The sequence below is a fragment of the Rhodnius prolixus genome, unplaced genomic scaffold (assembly GCF_049639745.1).
Source record: "Rhodnius prolixus isolate KJV_2025 unplaced genomic scaffold, Rpr scaffold_6, whole genome shotgun sequence".
NCBI classification, from domain to species: domain Eukaryota; kingdom Metazoa; phylum Arthropoda; class Insecta; order Hemiptera; family Reduviidae; genus Rhodnius; species Rhodnius prolixus.
The window spans coordinates 4140524-4159823 of NW_027411634.1; the positions used below are offsets into that span (position 1 = coordinate 4140524).

The 19300-nt window shown below is 31.9% G+C and overlaps 1 protein-coding gene across 3 annotated transcripts; it reads left to right on the forward strand.

Annotated features, from left to right (window-relative positions):
• Positions 1 to 22: 22 nt before the first annotated feature.
• On the forward strand, positions 23 to 17957 carry LOC141461343 (scaffold attachment factor B1-like). 3 transcript variants are annotated; one of them, XM_074142303.1, is made up of 15 exons: positions 23 to 257; positions 382 to 460; positions 3297 to 3472; positions 3554 to 4093; positions 4745 to 4831; positions 5795 to 5816; positions 7507 to 7591; positions 9869 to 9989; positions 10576 to 10725; positions 11438 to 11842; positions 13229 to 13449; positions 13574 to 13693; positions 14503 to 14660; positions 14745 to 14943; positions 17722 to 17957. In XM_074142303.1, exons 1-15 carry the CDS (start codon positions 135 to 137, stop codon positions 17933 to 17935), a joined length of 2700 nt encoding a protein of 899 aa, XP_073998404.1. In that variant the 5' UTR covers positions 23 to 134; the 3' UTR covers positions 17936 to 17957. The 3 variants fall into 3 exon arrangements, with proteins under 3 accessions (XP_073998404.1, XP_073998406.1, XP_073998405.1); XM_074142305.1 differs by having other exon boundaries at positions 24 to 257; positions 16480 to 17736; XM_074142304.1 differs by lacking the exons at positions 23 to 257; positions 382 to 460 and adding an exon at positions 1972 to 2274.
• The last annotated feature ends 1343 nt before the right edge of the window (positions 17958 to 19300 follow it).

A 19300-nucleotide genomic window follows, 5' to 3' on the forward strand; every position in this document is an offset into this window, starting at 1 on the left:
TTGATCATTGTGGCATTAGTAATGATGGCTGCTTAACTTCCTCCCACTTCTGATATGTTCGGACTGAGTTGCTAATTAGGGTCCTTGGTCGTTAGCTTGCCGTATAAGCTTTGAAGTTTTTTGTTTGCTATAATATGGCAGAATTAGAACAAAAAAAGTTAAGTGAATTACGTGTTGTTGATCTGAAGGTGGAACTTGAAAAGAGAGACATTGATGTTACTGGTGTGAAAGCAGTTTTAGTGAAAAAACTAAGTAAGGTAAGCGAAGTTAAGATTAGTTTTTTGAGGTTAGCATTAATTTTGTGTAAAATCGTCCATGTTTTAAAATCTCGACCCTTTTTTTAGTGAATAAATACAAAAATTTTCATTTTTCTTTAATTAGGCCCTAACTGATGAAGGACACGATCCAGATAAATACTTATTTACTGTCGATTCAAAAGGTGGAACACCTGTGAAAAAAAGTAAGTTTTGTACTTCAATTCTTCTCGTATGTATATGTATATGGATTTAGCATTTCCCGTTAAAATCTTAAATCTGTTGTATTCGAACTTTTAAAGCAATTCCAAGGCTTTTTGCCTTAGAAAACAATTCTTTAAATTTATTTTATAATACAGCACCTCATGAAACTTTACATTAGCCACATTGTGCATGTAATTAATGTACTTTTGTTAAATTGGTAGCATTTGTATACATACAGTTTTGGTTGAAAGTAGTCCTATTTTTTGTTTAATTAAAAAAAAGAATTAGATTTCTTCTTAATAAATGGAAATTAACTGGTTGTGTCCTGTGTTGTGAACAAATTGAAATCGCTTCTTTATTTGTACCACAGCCCACATCAGATTTCTTTTAGTATATACTCATTTCTATTAGAAAGTAAATTATTTTCAAAGTTTCCAATGAACTGAAATTACTAGACATATATTCCAACAATTTCTGTGAATTCATTTACTAATACTAATTTTTTTTTTCTTATCTGGAACAATAGGCAAGTAGTTTTATTAGTGTATTAATTAACTAAGAATTTATGAGTAACGTTTTACAGGGTAAGCTTCTATTTGTCTGTAAATTTAAAAATGTAGTGTTACAATCATAAGAAACGTAACCTATGTCTCAAGGTCAGCTTAGTTGTTTTTTTTTTTATTTAAAAACAGAAGTTTACATTTGTAAACTTCAGTATAAATTTTTTCAATTTTCTTGATTTTTCTCTTTGTGGACTTGGGCTAGAGAAAATGAAATTCGGGCCGACCATAGATAGGAGACGTGTTCCAAGTTTTTGATACCATATTAATGAAATCTCATTTCCATGATACACCGATTTCCCAATAGTTTGTACTTAGATACACTTTAGCCAAATCAACGAACAGCCATAAGAATTAATTTAACGAACGGATTTTTCTTTTTCGAGAGTGATGCTTTCCTCTGCACTCCATGAGAAAACGTTATATAAAGAAGTTTTATTTTATCAAAAACTAAATTTTTGTACAGTTTTGATTAAGGGTATGAATATGCTTGCTTCTCTCTTTTAAAATATAACTTATAAAGTTCAATTTACGGATAGTTTAGCGTAGTTTAGAGCGTTTACTGCCTGTATAAGTTGAATCTTAGAATTTGTAGTAATGGAAAAGTCGTGTGAGTGCTTGCCAATTTTGAAGAAGACAGTTCGAATCAATTTCAGTTAGCGAATGTAGACCAAACTTAGAATTGGAAAAGGTAAAAGCACCAAAAACATTTTTACGTAATTATGTCACCTGGAAACATGCATTTCCAGTGAATATTTTAAAATTTCGTCACAGTGCAGTAAAACTTCTTAACTAGGAATAAGTGAAGTAATGCTTAACATTTTTGTTCCATTATTTTCTATCTTTAAGTTTCTTAAATCACCTTGACAACATAATGTATTGTTCTTTTTTGTTTTTTAAATTTCTTTTTGTTTTTGTAAAACTTAACACATGTTCCTGTTTTTTCTGTAAGAGAAGAAAGGTTTAAAATATTTTTTTTTTGGGTCGTGCTGATTTTTCTCTTTTTTTTTTAAATAACTATCAAAGAAAAAGGTGTCTAAGCTAAGTTTGCAGGTTTTTCTGGAAAAGTTTTCATTTATAAAGGGGATATATTAAGTTTTGTTTGTTTTTTGTTTTTTTGGTAATATCTAAGCACTATCCGGTCATTCTACACCGTTATTAAGGTAGGAGGTTCATAAGCGTTACGATATATCATTGAATAGTAGATGAAAACATAAAAATGGCTAACTCTTGTGTGAACCAATTAAACGTCAAAGGTTAGTTTTTATTATTATTACTCAATTAATTATATCAGCTTCCATTTCTATTTGAAGAAATAGTGTGAAATGATAATGAAAAAAGATGATTAAAAACATTTATTAATGGTGCTCTGAGATATTTTAATGCTTTGCCTGCCTCCATGCCTTCCGACAAGTTCCTTCGTAAATGGTTTGCTGTCTGTTACCAAGTAGTGAACAGTTTCTGGGAGGAGGTAATCTCAGGGCAAGCAGCTGAACTTGAAACCATAATCACAGCGTGGGGATTCCAGTCCCCTAACCTCTACCATTTGACAGTATATTTTGGAATGTCTAACAGTTTTCTTGATTAGATATAATAATTTAATTAACTCCGAGTTTAAAGCTTGTTTCTGTGAGCAAGAATGAGGTGACCCGGAGGCAGTCTGTTATAAAGGTAAATACATGCAAACTAAAAGGTCTATTGTAGATTCTTAAAACGTTAGATGTACGCTGTGAATTAGTTTAAATTAGATTGCAAGTTAGAATTAGTATCTGGATCAATGTATGCACGTACAAAAATATAACGGGGACCAGTATGTACTCGTACTTCTGTATCACGGGTTTAAGTTGGATGGATATTGTTCTTGATTGGCATCACTAAAGAGAGACATAAAGCTTTCCATCCATTCCTTCAAAATCATAATTGTCATCTTGAAGAGTCATAGTGGGGTTTCTTTGTGCTCCAACAACCTTCAGTTTTCTTTTCATTGACTTCTCTATTAAACTTTCTTGTTAAAATTTCGGTAGCCTCAAAAAATCTGTTCAACTCTCTGCTGTAAGATAAGCAGTTGGTGTATGTAAGCCGAGGGTTTAAACTATGAAATTCCAGAGAATATGTAGCACAACTTCTACTAATATTGTCTACTATATTTTCCTGATGTAGGGTCCAGTTTTCAGCAGCCAAATTATTAAGAAAGGTGGCAGGAATTAATGCCTTAAAAAAGGTCTGAAGTTTTAAAGAATCTATTACATCCCTCACTTAAGTAAATAAATATTTGCAGAAAAAGAAGACAACGGAAAAGAACATAATGAAGAAGAGCAAAATACTGATATTGCGAAATCCATCCAGGAGAAAACACCTGCTCCAGTTAAAAAGGTACCAGACGAGACAATGGACGAAGATGATGAATTAACAAAACTACTTCAGGGCGATGATGAAGAAATAGATGATAATAATGTAAGCCATTATTAATGTTTGTAATTATATGATTATTTTCTTTTTACTTTTTAATCGTTCAATTTTTGATTTTGTTCGCAGGCTGAATCCACCCCTGCTGCAACAACAGAAGAAGAATCTGCAAAGAAAACAGATATTAAAAGTGAACCATCTTCTGAAGAAAATAAGAACTGTGAAAAAAAAGAAGACAAAACCAATGTAACCAGTAGTAATGAAATCCGAGAGATTGAAAAAGATAAATTAGGGGTGAAGACAAAAGAAAGTGAGAAAGTATTTGTTAAAAAGGATGAAAAAGAAGAAAGGAAAAGTACTAGCCCTGAGAATATAAATAAAGATGAAAGTAAAGAGTTGAAAACAAGTACACAAAACAAAGATGCAGAAAAGGAAGAAGCTTGCAAAGAGGAAGAAGCCGGCGAAGAAGGTGATCATAAAAAGGATGTAAAAGAAGATAATGAAAAAGAAGAATTGGACAAAGATGAAATTGAAGAATCAATGGAAGAAGGAGAATGCAGTAAAGATGAAAAAGAAGATGATGGGGATGAAGCAGGTGAAGACGATACTGATGTTAAAACTATTGGAAGTGAAAAAGGAATGGAGGATGAAATTGAACTTAAGCTGGAGGTAAGTTAATAATATTATTAAGGTTTTTAATAAATAAATTGACAAGGTTTTCTGAACTTTAACTCGAGGCACACTAGATATTACAAGGATGAGAATACTGATTGTGAGGTTAGGCATGAAAAAAAGTGTAGGCGATGGTGTTGTGTGTGTTCGGAAGCAATTTACAGTTATAAGACTATTAGGATCGGAAGAATTAAAAATAGATATAGGCGCAAATTCGTTTCTCTTACAACATTCAAAGCTCTTGACTTCCGTAACACCAAATATTCCTTGGCAACTAGAAATAATATGACTTATTTTGCCATCCAGATCTTCTTAGTTTAGCAAGGCATTTTTAAAGAATTTCCAAGTTGATGACATGGGAGCTCAGCGCTTTAGTGATGTCCTGGCTGTTGGATAGAATAATAATCTCACGATTCCCTGATTTTTACTTTGAGGGAATGCTTCTTTTATGAGATACAGAGGGAATTACAATATTTCTGGATCAGGAATTTTTAATAAAATCAGCTTCATTTGAAACTTTTTTTTTTGCATTCCCTGAAGCACCGTCTACTTGAATTCTTTTTTTATGGTTAATTAGAAATATATATATATATATATATATATTCGCCATTTGATGGTAAATATTTAATTATGATTTGCTTGTTTTAGGATAAAAGTGATATCAACGGTCTGGATGCTGAAGATTCTATTCATCTTACAATTGGAGAAGATGAGGAGAAATTAATGGCAGGAGAGGTAATTAAAAGACATTAAATACAGATTTTTACTTGAGATAAACATAGTTTTTTTTTTGTAAGGAATTTATTATCTTTAAAAATTAATTTTTAATTTTCTTTATAATAAATAAAACACGAGACACTTATTTTACTTAGAAAAATTTCTTTTCCAATTGCTGCAGGATATAGATATAATTAATGGTATAAGTTGTAAGGAAAATTGTGCTAGTGCCAGGGGGATTACTTTAAAATTGTGTAACTCGCTAAACCTCGAATCAATTTATTAACCAGCACAACTTGGCTAACAAGAAATAAATCGATTTATCTCTGTAGGAATTGGTTTCTCAATTTTAAGTTATTTCTACGAATATCTCGATTCCACAATGATAAAGGTTCTACTGCAAGAATGTTATCCAGTTGTTTTACCACCTTTATAAGCGTAAAAATGGCAATCAGTTGCAAGAGATCTGAGAAGTATTGTGGGTTAGACTGTACTTCATCTCCATTCATTCAATTTTTTAAATTCGTCATTAATTCTTAGCTACGCTTGGCCAAGCAATAGAGATCGCACTCCTATAAGATCAATGTTGGTTGTTGTTGACGTAATTTCTACCATAATTTGTTGATTTCTTGACAATTATTGGCATTGATGTAACGCAAGTCTTTGGGGGGGGGGGCTAAGCTTTTCGTTTGTTTTGAATTCTTCAATTTGTTTAATTTTTTTTGGAGGAATTTAGGATGACTCAGAGATGACGCAATTTTATATATAATATATACATTTTAGTAGATCTAAAGAGTGTTTTGTGGCTTCTTTTGTTTTGTAGGTCTTGACAAAGATATCAAATATATGGAATCAGCCTTTTATATAAATATATATATCTTAATTGTGATGACTAATGCACATTCCTCTAAACTTTTATATATTATATAATAATATACTTATAAAAAGTAGTTGATTAACTTTTATTTTATGTCTTTGCAGGATGATGTGATTGAGAAGAAAGGTATGTCTGCTTTTGCTTCTATTTTAAAATTATTATGTATATATGTATTTTTTTTTTCATTTCATTTTATTTTTATTTTATTTTTTTTACGATTCAAGAAAGTAAATTCCAAAGTAGCAGTTAGTCTTTACTGTCACATGCGTGCTAAACAAGTATGCACACAATATAAGATCTTATAAGAAAGGTCCATTCTAAAATCCCTACATGCATGCATGTAGAGAGAAAGAAACACTACAAAATGTGTAAGGAATAAGGGCAAAAGAGAATTTGTGGTTTTTTGGATATTTAATTAAGAAAAGTGGAAAATGGATTTATTCTGCCAAGTACATCCTGTGAAAAAAAAAATCATGTACAAACATGGTCAGCAAGTTTGCTTCAGTTGTATGTTCAAGAATATTCTAGAGTAAGCTGAAGTCCACATCTGCACCAGAGATATTGTATGCAATGATGCTTAAGACGCAAATGGACAGGTGGTACCTTGTGATAGTTGACTACTGCCAAAAAAACTTATACATAATTTCTTTTTAAATATTTTATTTCTGAACATCGTTATTTACCACTGTACTCAAAGTGATTGTTTTAAAAGCTTATTTTTGGCAAATCTTAACAAAGTATTAACTTCTTTAAATGGTTTGTTCACAATATTTTAAAAGGTTGTTATCTTCCAGAATTTTATAAAAGTTATGTAATTGCACAAAAACAAACAACATACACGCACTATTCTTGAAAACCAAGTGATTAAATTTTTGTTTTTGCTTTTTTTTTTTTTTTTTTTTATCAGGAAGAATTTCCTTGTACAATTTATTACCAACTTGTAAACAGATTCCTTGATAATATCCGAAAGAAGATTTTTGTAAGTTTCTACAAAACTCAACGCTTAGACAAAAAAAAAAAAAAATAATAATAACATTATCTGCAAAAATAAACACTGAAAATGAGCGGTTATTGTTATAATATTATTTCGTAATTTTATTTTTATTTTCTCGTTAAACTTCGTTGACTATTACCGATTGCTGCGAAGAGAGTTTTGAATAATTTCAAACACCGTTTGGGTCATTTACATTTTTAAAAAGAAAAATGCGAAAATCACTCGGTTCACTTTTTCGCAAAACAAAACAAAAAATCGAAATGATCATCAAAGGATTTCCAGTTACAGATTCTCAAGGCTTTGTTTTTATTTTTGGTTTAATCGTTTATTTGAATTTTATCACCCACCTTATGAGCCTGGACTGGCGTGGGGTTGAGGAAATTATCCGTTAATATTTTAATCATCCACTCTTTAAAACGAAATGATTGGCAATGTTTGAAGCTGACACACACTTTAAATATGAGGAATCTTCATCTATCATCTAGGTCTGCACTAAATTAAATTTATTTAAAAAAACAAACAAAAATAAGTATTATATTTTGCATTAATCATATGCTTGTTTTTTAAATACAGTAATTTCCAGCAAATATTTTTACTAAGTGAATTCTGCAACACCGATGCCGAATTGAAAGGAGTGCAGCAAAAGTCTGCAGAACCCCTCCACTTCATGGCGTTGTCGGTTGCGACTTCATGTTCGCAAATAGTAAAATTTAATTAAAAAAAAAAAAAAAAAGTAAATCATTACAGGCCAGTAAAAGAAATTTTTACTGGTACCTAGTAGGACAAAAAACGCTCTAAGGAATGACATTTTATTGGTCCCAGATTTGAAGGAGGAGCGGAGCAGCGGAAGAGGATCGAAGAAACAGGAGTCTTCTAGCAGGAAGACTGGAGATCCAAGGCATATCAGGTGTGTGTAGTGTTCTGTCACTTCCACGTACCAAGGTGATGATGATTCCTTGTCTAGGTTTTATATGGGACAGTGTGCAGCAGCATCTTCACACAACAACAGCCGTAGGCAGTAGGCAAGCAAGAGAGAGAGAGTTCAAGATTTTATTTGGAAGAGAGACGAACAGGCTCACCTTTGTTTTTATAGGGGAATTGTAGAAGAAGAAAATGGAAGAAGATAAAGGAAGCGGAGACGGCCCTCCCATCTTCTATCCTATCCATCTTCTTCAACAACCGACCACAGAGCAGTGAAAAGAGGAGCAACTTGATGATGGTCTTATAAAAAATTATTTATAAAAAACAAAATTTAAAAAAAAAAAATTACTAAATTCCGTAAGTGTGGATCAAAAAGGGGCCGTAGGTTTGTTTGGGAGTACAACTCCTATATTTATTTTCATTTCGATTTTAATGTAATTTTTGCATATTATTGAGAAGTTTTTTTAATACTTGGTGATATCAAATCAATCTACAAATCCGGCAACTTTTAAAAATTTTAAAAACGCCATAAACCAACATTTATTTATTGTTTTATCTTTCAGCGTAGGTAAACATTCATTATCTATTTTTAATTAGATAAAACCTTTGAGATTTATTATTTTTTCATCTTTCTCTAATTGATTTTCAATGCATGTATAATATCTGTCAAGTAATAGAAATAAAATTGTGCTGTAGAACCAGTAACATACATAAAAATCACTTATAATTTTACCATAATCTTAAAATAGATGGCTTTCTGTTAAGTTCTTATGCTTGTTTAAATTAAAAGTGAAAGGGTTCGAGAGGAAAAATTTCTATTTCATTTGGCGAAAAGATCTATAAATTTATAGAAATCTACCACACAAGTCACTTTACCATTAGAGGCAAATTGATGTAAGCAAAAAATATGATTAATTAGAAATTGATGAACATTCAAATAATGTTTGCTGAAAACTCAAACTAGAAGATTAACAAAAGGCAATTAGATAATTGAAAAATGAAAACTGTTTCTAAAAAATGTTAAAATAAAACAAACAAAAAAGAGGACCTTGAAGAATAATTTTTTGGTACAATTCCATGAAATGATATTACAGGACGAAATCCAATAAATATTCTTCTACCTTGCTAAAATAAATTTTCCCAAACAATGTTTTTAAAATCAGTTAGAATGTGTATAGAGAAAAAAAAAATCTACAATGAAATTACACTTTCGAGTTGGTCATTTTCTTCGGAAATTTTTTTAAACCCTAAACAGGCAGCCTAGAATAGAAAACGTTCTAAAGTGACCACTCAGGACTGCACTAGGCAAAGATCTGTATGGTCATTTGTCACCGGAATGTATATGTGAGGCATGCCTAGTGTCTCTATAATCCTACAATACGGTCACATTGTTTACTACAAACAATTATAGCGAAAAATTTAATAATCATGAATATTATCTTAATGGTAGATTATTCCTTACTTGACTTCTGGAATGCCAGTTTTGATAAAAAACTTATTAAGGATTTTATACATTTTTCTTAACAAATGTTTCAAATAAACTTTCTGAAGTCTTAATCACCAGTATATTAAGTTCACTGCAGTTTGACTTCCAGTTGTAGAATGATTTTAATCCCTGAGTTACAGAAAGCTCCCATTGTGGTCCCTAAAATTTAATATAAAGTGTCAACTTTGTATTTTTTTTTTTAGTTTTGAAACTAGTTTTCACATGATATTTTCTCAATTCAGTTTTTTCAATTTAGTGGAAACTATAAACGTCCATTTCCTGTGACAACTCAATAACTCGATCACAAAGCTGGCTCTTAGTTGTTCAAAGTAAGGGAAGATAACTTTGGAGAGAATTGAGAGAAATATTTTTTATAATAACTTTTTTTTTTTTATTATGAACGTACAATCAGTTTAAATGTTACAAACTTAATTATATTCCAAGAGTACCTTTTCTTTTATACCATTTTGTATTAGCGTTTCCCGTTTCTGTAGGGCACATTAAGTGCCTCTAACAGATTTATTATTATTTCTTTATTTCTATTTCTTGACATGATAAATTATGCTTTTTTGTATAATTTTGTATTTGCCATTTTAAAATAATAATAGAGAAAAAAACTAATTCAGAACACCTCCTGATTTTATACACCTAATTATCTTCATTTTCTTTTTGTCATAAATTATAGATATTTCTTAATGCATGCTTTTATTGAAAAGTGAAAATCAGCGAAATAATATTGTGCTTATATTTATCAAAATCCATTGTCTGTTTTTATAGCCCAGATAAAGGAAACGATGACAAAGGAAAGAAGAGTAATTATAAAAATCTTTGGGTCAGTGGTCTATCTTCAATTACAAGGGCAACTGATTTGAAACAAGTGTTTTCTAAATTGGGCAAGGTAAGAAGAGTTATTTGACAATAGAAAAATAGTATTTTTGTTTTGGATATTTATTGAAAAAGTCTGTTAATTAATGTAGGCAGTATTATATCCTGTTTACAAAGTAATGAGCGTTATGCGAATACGTTTTGTATTTAATTGTGCTTAAAATTACATTTTGAAAATTAGGAAATTTTCCAATTTTCTCTTAAATGAAGAAAAGAGAGATTCAGACAAGTTTTTCATAGGGTCGATCTCGCAACGATCATGTTCTACACAGATATTACTAAATCTGCAGATGCAATCTATATCTAAAGATGCAAGCAGACAGAATTGTCTTCACCAGCCAATGCTGATAAAAAAGGGCTTTCCATGAACAAAGTCTGTTGTACTTAAACTCGCGATCTCCGCGTGCGAGTCTAATTCCGAGGTTTTCTAAGCTAAACCCCTCCCTCTGATGATATTTTTTTTGTAAAGAGAAGTGTAGTCAATGATTTCCAAGCATATAATGCTGACAAAGAAAATTATTAAATTTTTTTTTGTATATTTATTAATATTTTCTGTTTTCAAAAGCCATTTATATATATATTCCTTTTGCAATAATTAGGTTGTAGGAGCCAAGGTTGTAACAAACGCCAAGACACCTGGTGCAAGATGTTATGGATTTGTCACAATGGCAACAAGTGAAGATGCACAAAATTGTATCAAAGGACTTAATCTAACCGAATTACATGGAAGACTTATTTCAGTGGAAGCAGTAAGTGAATTTATTATTATCGTGGGTTGGTAAATGTTTCTTTCTTAAACTATTGGAATCATATCAAATTTTCGATTCCTTAATATTATCTGAAATATCCATTTTAGTATCTACTGAGTCAGAAAAAGTCGTTTTTAGAAAATTATGGTGTGTGTGAGCAAAATATCTAGAGACTAGGAATCGCTGGGGACTTCACAGTTAGATTGGACTTGATTCTCTACGATCAAAATCCCTCCACCAGAAAGATTAGACGGATTGGAGTTTTCATTTTGTTTATATTTTCAAGAAAATGGCTCCAATGATTTTTTTTTTTTTGGTTTTAACTATTAACGCTCATTCTACACATGCTGGTCTATAACAACAGCTATTTGAAACTTTATCCAAAAAACAAATCAAAAAATTCTGGGAGTATGGGCTGGGTAGGTTATTCTCTTAAAAGACCATTTGAGTATAGTGTACGTTTTTGTTTTCTGCGTAGTCTAAAGGAGGGTTGGATGTGTTTTTAGAATACTAAGTTTGATGAGCACACAATCACCTTACTGAATGAATGATTGATCTGGATGAAAAGATGATTTATTTTGATAGCATTTTGAGGCGGTAAATTAAAATTTTCCTTTAAGTCATCAAATCGAGAATCGTAAAAGGAAGAACGTGTGATTGTTCATACCAGTTTTTATTTAGGGTAATACTCTAATTAATTTGTTTTAACTAGGTGGCGAACAAACCTAATGCTACTAGCAAGAAACCCGAAGAAAAGAGAAAAGCCGAAAGTCCTCATAGAAGGATAGAAGAGAAAAAAAGGAAAAAGGAATTAACAGAAGCTTTAGTTCCTCCGGGCACAGAAGAAGCTCGTCCTGAAAATGGTAGCGGACCTGGAGAAGAGGTAGTAGTAGGTGAAATTCAAATCGGTGGTACAAGGCCAGCCAGTTCAGTTGGTGGTGATGGCTCTGAGAAAGGTGGTTCCTCTAGGACGAGTAGGAGAGGTAGTGAAAGAGATAGGCACGAACATTCAAGACCTAGCAGTAGGCGTCCTAGAGATCATTTACACGGAGAACCAGGCGTATTATCTTTTGAGCAGATAAAGGAAGAACGAGAAAGACAACGGCGAAGGGAAAAGGTAATTTGAATAGTTTTTCTGAAAATAATTACATGTAGTTCTATAAGTTCGTGTTGCAGCTAAATTGCCTATTATTGATGAATCGCTGTCATTTTCTGTGATTGTCAAGTAATATTGAATGTTTTTAACAAGACGTTCTGGCAGTTTAACCTCAGTCGATACCTACATTTCTTCCTATGGAATCTCTACTTGTTAATCAAGACGCCCATCAATACTTGAATGAAGATAACACGTTAAAGGTCTAAAGAAATAGAGAGGCGAAATAGTTGGCTAAGTAGACAACGAATCTACTGAACTTCTTGAGCCGGAGGTGTTTTTTCTTTTTTATGATTTGGAAACAGAGATATTTTGGAGGAAATGTCATTATCGTTAGTTAATTCTGAATATCCTGATATTAAAAATACGGAAGACACCGTTCAAGAAGGTCCCTGGTAGCTGAATTTTGGGCAATGGGATGCACTACCACAAACTATTAGCTTACGACATTCTACTATTTTAGCTCTACCATAGTTTTTCTGAATGTGAACATTTCTTAACGAATTAATTGGACAATCGCTACACACTTACGTATTTTAAAAGACTCGTTCTCTTCATTTTATATATATTTAAAAAAGTGTAAAGAATCGGAGTTTCTAAAATGATTGCAACTCCAAAGGCAGACTTAAATGTGGGATAATGAGATACACATTTACTTGAGAGATTTTTGGCGCACCATTTCTCCTTAAAAATGAATCAGTTTCAAGACAATTCCAGATCATTTCATCTCATCTCTTTTCGTGGTAGCACAGAGAACAAGTGAGAAGTTTGTTTAAACATTTTTTTTTTTTTGTTCATCTAAATTAATCAAGTTCGTCCAAATCCCATCAAGTATTTAATGAGCGTAACATAGCCAACACGATGCACAAGTATAACCTGCCCTTATATGACTATTCTCTTCAGAAGGATAAATTCTATTTAAAAAAAATGAAATAGTACGCGTTCAACCTATTTTTCCCACGCTTGAAGCTTTTGTAGGAATCTGCACCAATGACATCTTCGCAGGTGTTACAGTTTGCTGTGACGTCGCACGCAGTCTACGCTTCTACCAATCTTCAAGTTGCTGGTTTCAGTTTCCTGGTTAATTTAATGAAGTTCTAGTGGGGAACAACAAGCTTGCTAGTAAGTGCATGCTTTGCCTGTTCATCGAATTCTCACTTCATGGTCCCACTTCGGGGGATCGCTGCGATGCTCACTTGAGTAGCTTTACATAGGTTCTTCATTAGGTGGCAATATGGATCTAATTTAATTTTGGTTATTACAAAAGGATTCAAGAAACATAGCTTAACTGGAAACATTCTGGTTTCATGGTTTTTCTTGGCAAAATCATTGAACGTCTCTTTTCCATAGGAGCGAGCTTTGCGTGAAGAAGAACGACGACGTCGTGAAGAAAGAGATCGACAGAGAATAATAGAAATGAGGCAGCGGGATGAAGCTGTAAGATTAGAAAGGGAAAGAGAGAAGATTAGAATAGAAAGAGAGAGATTGGAACGTGAACGAGTAGAACTGTTACGTTTAGAACGGGAAAGATTAGAACGCGAGAAGGAAGATTTGAAAAGGCAACAACTGAAGTAAGTTTTAAAAAAAACCTCTCTTTTAAGACAAGATTCCATTATCTTGGATTTGATGTCTCCTAATGTTGACTTTGATTCCTGCTTTCGCTATTATTATACCATACTTTGTGTTTGATTTTAGGCTTGAGGAGGCTCGTCGAAACAAGAGAACATTAAGCAGTTCAAGGGATGCTTACGATGATCGAAAACGTGTTGCAGCAGAATCAAGACGCTACGAAGCTGAACACGTCTCTAGTCATAGGTAATATTTTTCAAATTTAAAGTTTTTGAATTGATGTAAATAATTGTTTTGATTGATTTCGAGAATATCTTCTATTAACAAATTTTTATTTTGTCTTACTTTCTAGTAAGAGAATTATTGCAATCATTTCGATTTAAGTGTTTTCTTCTGAGTCCAGTTAATATTTTTAATAAATGATAAATAAAGGTATAACTCAAAAATCGAAAAATAGCTGATAACTCAAACTGGTATGAGTATATGTTTGTAAAAATACAAACAGGGGCTAAAGAAAGTTTAAACTTTATTTTTTACATCAAAAAATGCTATGTAGTTTGTACAAGCTATCTGGAGCATTCACTAAATACTCTGTGGTGACAGTAGTGGCAGAAGTAAATTATATTTTTTCCTTTGAAAACTGCTTTGTTCAAATTAAGACGCTGTTTAATTTGAACTCTCGATCGACGTTGAGTCTATAAATTTTTATGAGGTGTATCAATTTTGTTACAAACGAAATTGATTACCCCTTTACATATATTTGCGCACAAAATTAACTTCAAAAATTGATGCTCAGAAAAAAGTCAAAATATTTTACAGTTTATTTGTTTGAAATTATCAAAACTATATGTTAACAATTTATAATAAATTTAAATATCCGAGTAACTATTTGTAAATAAATATTTGCATCTGGCTGGCTGGTCTTTTGTATTTACAAAAATGTTGGTGACCACCCGCTGAGATTGAATAAACACTTTCCTCAGTTTAAAACATTTAAAAATGATTCTCTCTTATTCGATGGAAATTTAATGTTTATTTATTTGATTTGATTACAGTATGCGTTATCCTGAAAGAAGTAGTTCTAGTTCAGCACCTTATAGATCATCTCGTGATGAACGTGAAAGGAGAGGAACAGGCGAGGAATCCTCACATAGAACCAAATCCGATACATCGCGCATCTCTCACAGAGACAGATATGAAGCTCCGTCAAAAGGTATACGTTTATTGAATATATCCTACATTTTTCTGGTTTATTGGTAGAAAATTTCAAAAAAATCTTAACAAAAATATGTTTTAGGTGAACATAGATACGGTAGTGAATCTTGGATGCCTGGTGCAAGTTCTACTAGTTCAGTCAGTAAGGGATATTCCCATACTAGTAGTTCAAGTGGACGAGAAGTTGGTGGATCTTCTTGGGTAGGCATGCCTGGAGACCGTAAAGGACCTGGAGATCTCCCTTCATCACACTGGAGTAGATCTGCTACACAGTCTGAAAGGTGAATGCATTTTTCTTTTTTTTTTAAACTTACCCTATTTATAGAAGAGTTTAGTTGAGATAGGTGTTTGCTGTGGATATAAACTAATCTTTACACTCCAAGGAAAAAGATAGGTGACATATGCAGTTCCAAGATTTTGTTGTGTTAGTCTGTCAGAGGTTGTTCATTTCTTGTTACTGATCGTCTTCTTAATTTAACACATCTATCTTTAGAATTTGATTTAGGCCGATTTTTAGATGTGAAAGTGGTTAATTTGAGTGAGATAGTTAACTTCGATAACTTTTAAAAATTAAAACACTCACTCCAGGAGAAGAATCATTATTCAAGACGCCATTTAAGAAGTTGTGAATTTAACCCTAACGCCCAATTTGTCTGTAGAGTAGCTGTCCACAACCAGATCTAGATGAGGTCCAGGGTTTTATAGTTTTTGTTTGCTCTAATTTAATTTTTTTAATTAAGGCGCTTTAACATCTGAGGTCATTGGCGCCTGAAGCTGTTTTTTCCATGCACTGCCGGTCTCCAGACAATATTATCTCGTTGCAGACAACATTATCCATACCGAACAGTGGGCAGTAAGAAGCTGTAAGAGGATGAGAATATCTAAGGGGGCTGTTAGCTGGATTCGAACCTGGGATTCCTCGTGGAAATCCAGAAAAAGTAACCACTGCCCTTATTCCTTCCCTTTTAATCTTATTTATCTTAGCCATCCGTTTCAGCTGCCAGCTTTGATTTGAACCTTGCGGGTTATGTCGCTTAGTATTTTCCTCTCCATGCCAACTTACTCGCTGTCATGCTTTTGCTGCAGCATCTGTCGCTAGGTTTCTTAGATTTTTAGAATGACTGGAACTTTTAGAATCGTTAATGTAAAAGGGTCCAGTTTCTTCTTTTTTCAAATTGTATAATAGAGCTCGTATATATCCTGGATTAGTATTGTTAGGAGTATACATGTTTCAAGGAAATTGGAACAAATAGCACCATCACCCTAGAAGCATTCCCCCGACAATATTGAATCCCAACTCCTTAAGTTCAGCAAAAAAAAAAAAAAACTTCCGGTTCGATTTTTCTACTCTCTGTGTAAGGCTGCTGCATCGTACCTTTATTATACTTTTTATAATCAATCAGTGTTTAAAATCTTTTTTAAATTGTCTTGATTTAAGATTCCTAAGAAATGATTCCTATTCTGTATCAGAGGTTTTTTTCTTTTAGACATTAATGATTATGTTTAATTTACTGGCGGTCAACCAGGGTGCAGCAGCTTGCAGTTGTTGCCTGCATAATAGAAGGAAAGTAAATCCATTTTCAGATAGACCATTATAGAATCTTATTCCAAGTGGCTTAGCGCATGGATTTTTCAAATTTGTATTCTCTTGTGCAAACTCGAATCTGTAAATGTTCCCGTTTCCAATTCTTCCACTAATGAGGGAGGGGAGGATAAAAGAGATGGTAAAAAGAAATTGAAGTTTTTTTAAAATAAATAAATCTAGTAGAAAATTAAAAATTGAATTTTGTACATAGCTGGAATGTTATTGATTCTAGGAGACGATATGTCATCACACTGTAAACATTTATCTTGTCGCCAACTCTGAAGAAAAAATAATAATATTAAAAAAGGGAAAGTTAATTTTTGATCCCAACCTTTTAAAGAGATTTTTGGAAACGCAAAGAAGTTATTTTATTTTCACCATCACCACTTTATATATTAATTTTTTTTTTTTTTCTTAAAATGGTTTTATAATTAAGTACTTTAATTTCGTTTAGTTTTTCAATTTTTTAGATTAAAAAAAAGAAGATATGTTCATGTTTATTATATTTCCTTTGATTTTATATATAATATTTTTGTTTAAAATATGTACAAGAATTTAAATTTAGTTCCTTAAATATTTTTTGTTTTATTTAACTTGTAAATCGCTTTGTTTTAATTTATTTTTATTTTTTTTCAGTAAAATCAAATTATTTTTAATTTTTTTGTAATAAATATATTATTATTTTGTATTAAATTTAGTTTATTTCCAGTGTTTTTATTATATTTTATTTATTAATTTCTTTTTCAAATAATATTTGGCCGAAAAAACTGATCATAAAATTATTTATAAGTGATGTTGCGTGTGGTTTTTAAAAATATTTATTATTTCTCATTTTGAGTTATCCGTTAAACGTTATACATACACATATTTAATATATATTCTGGAATGTTCGTGGGTCAGCAGAACTCTCCTCGGAAGTGTAACTTTTTCTTTATGGTCTTCTTCATTGTAACTGCAAAATTTGTGGGAACGTATTGAAAGATTGGAAAAAAAGACAATTCTTGTTTTTTGTTCGAATTAGTATGCTTCTATTTCTTTTTGTTTAAATTCTATGCCAGATTTTCATTGAAATATGGTTTAGTAAAATGATAATTTTTTTTTTTTATTAATGTTAAGTTAATGATGTTAAGCACTCAACAATTTTCTTTGAAGATTAATGAAAATTCAAGAAAAGCTGATCATATTAACTCGTTTTTTTTTTTACACCAATCGGTTTAAATTAATAAGTTCTCCTTGCCTATTACGTTGATTGATTTTAGAATTCTAGTCACGGAATTCTAGTCCAGCACTGCGTGGAATGCCCTCCTCGCCCTCAACTATCTATTCAGTACTTAAGTCTTGAAATGTAGTTTGAATTTTTTTAAAAAAACTGTTTATATTTTAGTCAATTTATTAAGCTTTTTTTTTTTAAAAAAAAAAAAATCGATTGTTTTAAAAATATTTTTGCTCTAATCTTTTATGTCTGTGTGTGCAGGTGGGTAACTGGTAGTGGGGGTGGAGGAGCTATGGTAGGTAGCGGCGGCAGCAGTGCAAGTCGAGGGGCATCCGGTCTTTTACCACATCCGGTTGGACCTTCCAATATGATGGGCGGTCCGATGTCTATGGGCTCGATGAGTACCTATCCACAAAGTGCTGGAGATAGATTTGATGCATATAAACCGTTAGGGTCAATGGCAAGGAAATATTAAAATGTAAAAAAAAAAAAAAAAATAGAGACATTCCAAAAGAAAAGAAAAAATGTATATAATAATATTTGCAATTTTAATTTTTTTGGTTAAAAACTAGCCCAGTTTGATTAGTTGCTATGGAGATTTATTTCATACTTGTAAAATGTCTTGTTTTTAGAGAGTTAAGAGTGAGCGAGCGAATAATTTTTTGTTTTAAAGGTATACTACCTAATTTTATTATTTTTAAAACTACAAAAACTTCAAAAAAAAACTTTTCAGTTATGGATTTGAATTAATTTTTTTTTTATAAAAAAAAATGCGCAGTGTATGACAAACATATTAAATACTACGACAGACGTTGTTTTATGTGACTCAAAAAATGAATTAGTCTCTTCTTTTTTACTGACAATCCTTTATTGTGCAATTTTCCCAGTTTAAAATACATTTTATTACAATAAAAGTGTGTACCGTCGTTGTTATTGTTTACCATCCAAGTATGTTTTATTTTTCATACATTTTGCAACATTTGAAAATTTTTCGAATGTGCCAGAAGTTATATAATCATTTGCTACTCTAGGAATCATTTCTAAGTTCAATAAGTTGTTTCTTTTATTAGTTCATTGTATTTTTAATAATAATTAAAAGGAAGGAAGCATGCTTTTCAAACTTGTGTGACCAGATTGTCTTCTTTGAGCAATAATACTTTGATGAGATTTTTAGGCCCAGCGGAGGAGAGTATTGACGTTTTTTTATTTACTTTATTTATAGTAAGGCTCTAAATCTTCATGCTATTTATTGCTCCTCGGGTTTTTAGATTGTAGATTTTAGTCTGGAGTTAAAGCCAAATTTACTGAGTAATAAAAGATCATTTGTGGTTCCTTTGTCTCTGATTTTTTTTATTCGCAATATATCATATGTGTGCTTTTTGGACTGTTAAGAATGAGTGTATTTCATTATTTTCTGCCATTCACTCATTGAGAGATGAGAGGTATGCAAGGATAATCAGGTACTTGGAAAAAAATTATCTTTTACTGGAAGCAGATGTGATGAACTCGACTTATCACTTCGCATTAAGATACAGTGTAACGATACAAGTCGTGGATTGTAAATATAAACGTGGGCGCGCAAACACAGATCGTGGCTTTCATGGTTCAGTTGTTGTGCCGGGTGAGCGTCTGCCTATATGAGGGTTGCTGACCGTAGGCAGCATCATTTCTCTGGAAAATATACCTTCTGTCTAACGATGAAATCTTACGACATTGTAAAGAGTTTAATATTGTAATAATAGGGAACCGCTGGCAAAAGAATTTCTGTTTCCAAATTCTGAATGAATACCATAGGAAATTGGACCAAGATAATAAAAACCTAAGTATCGAGGTACCTAAT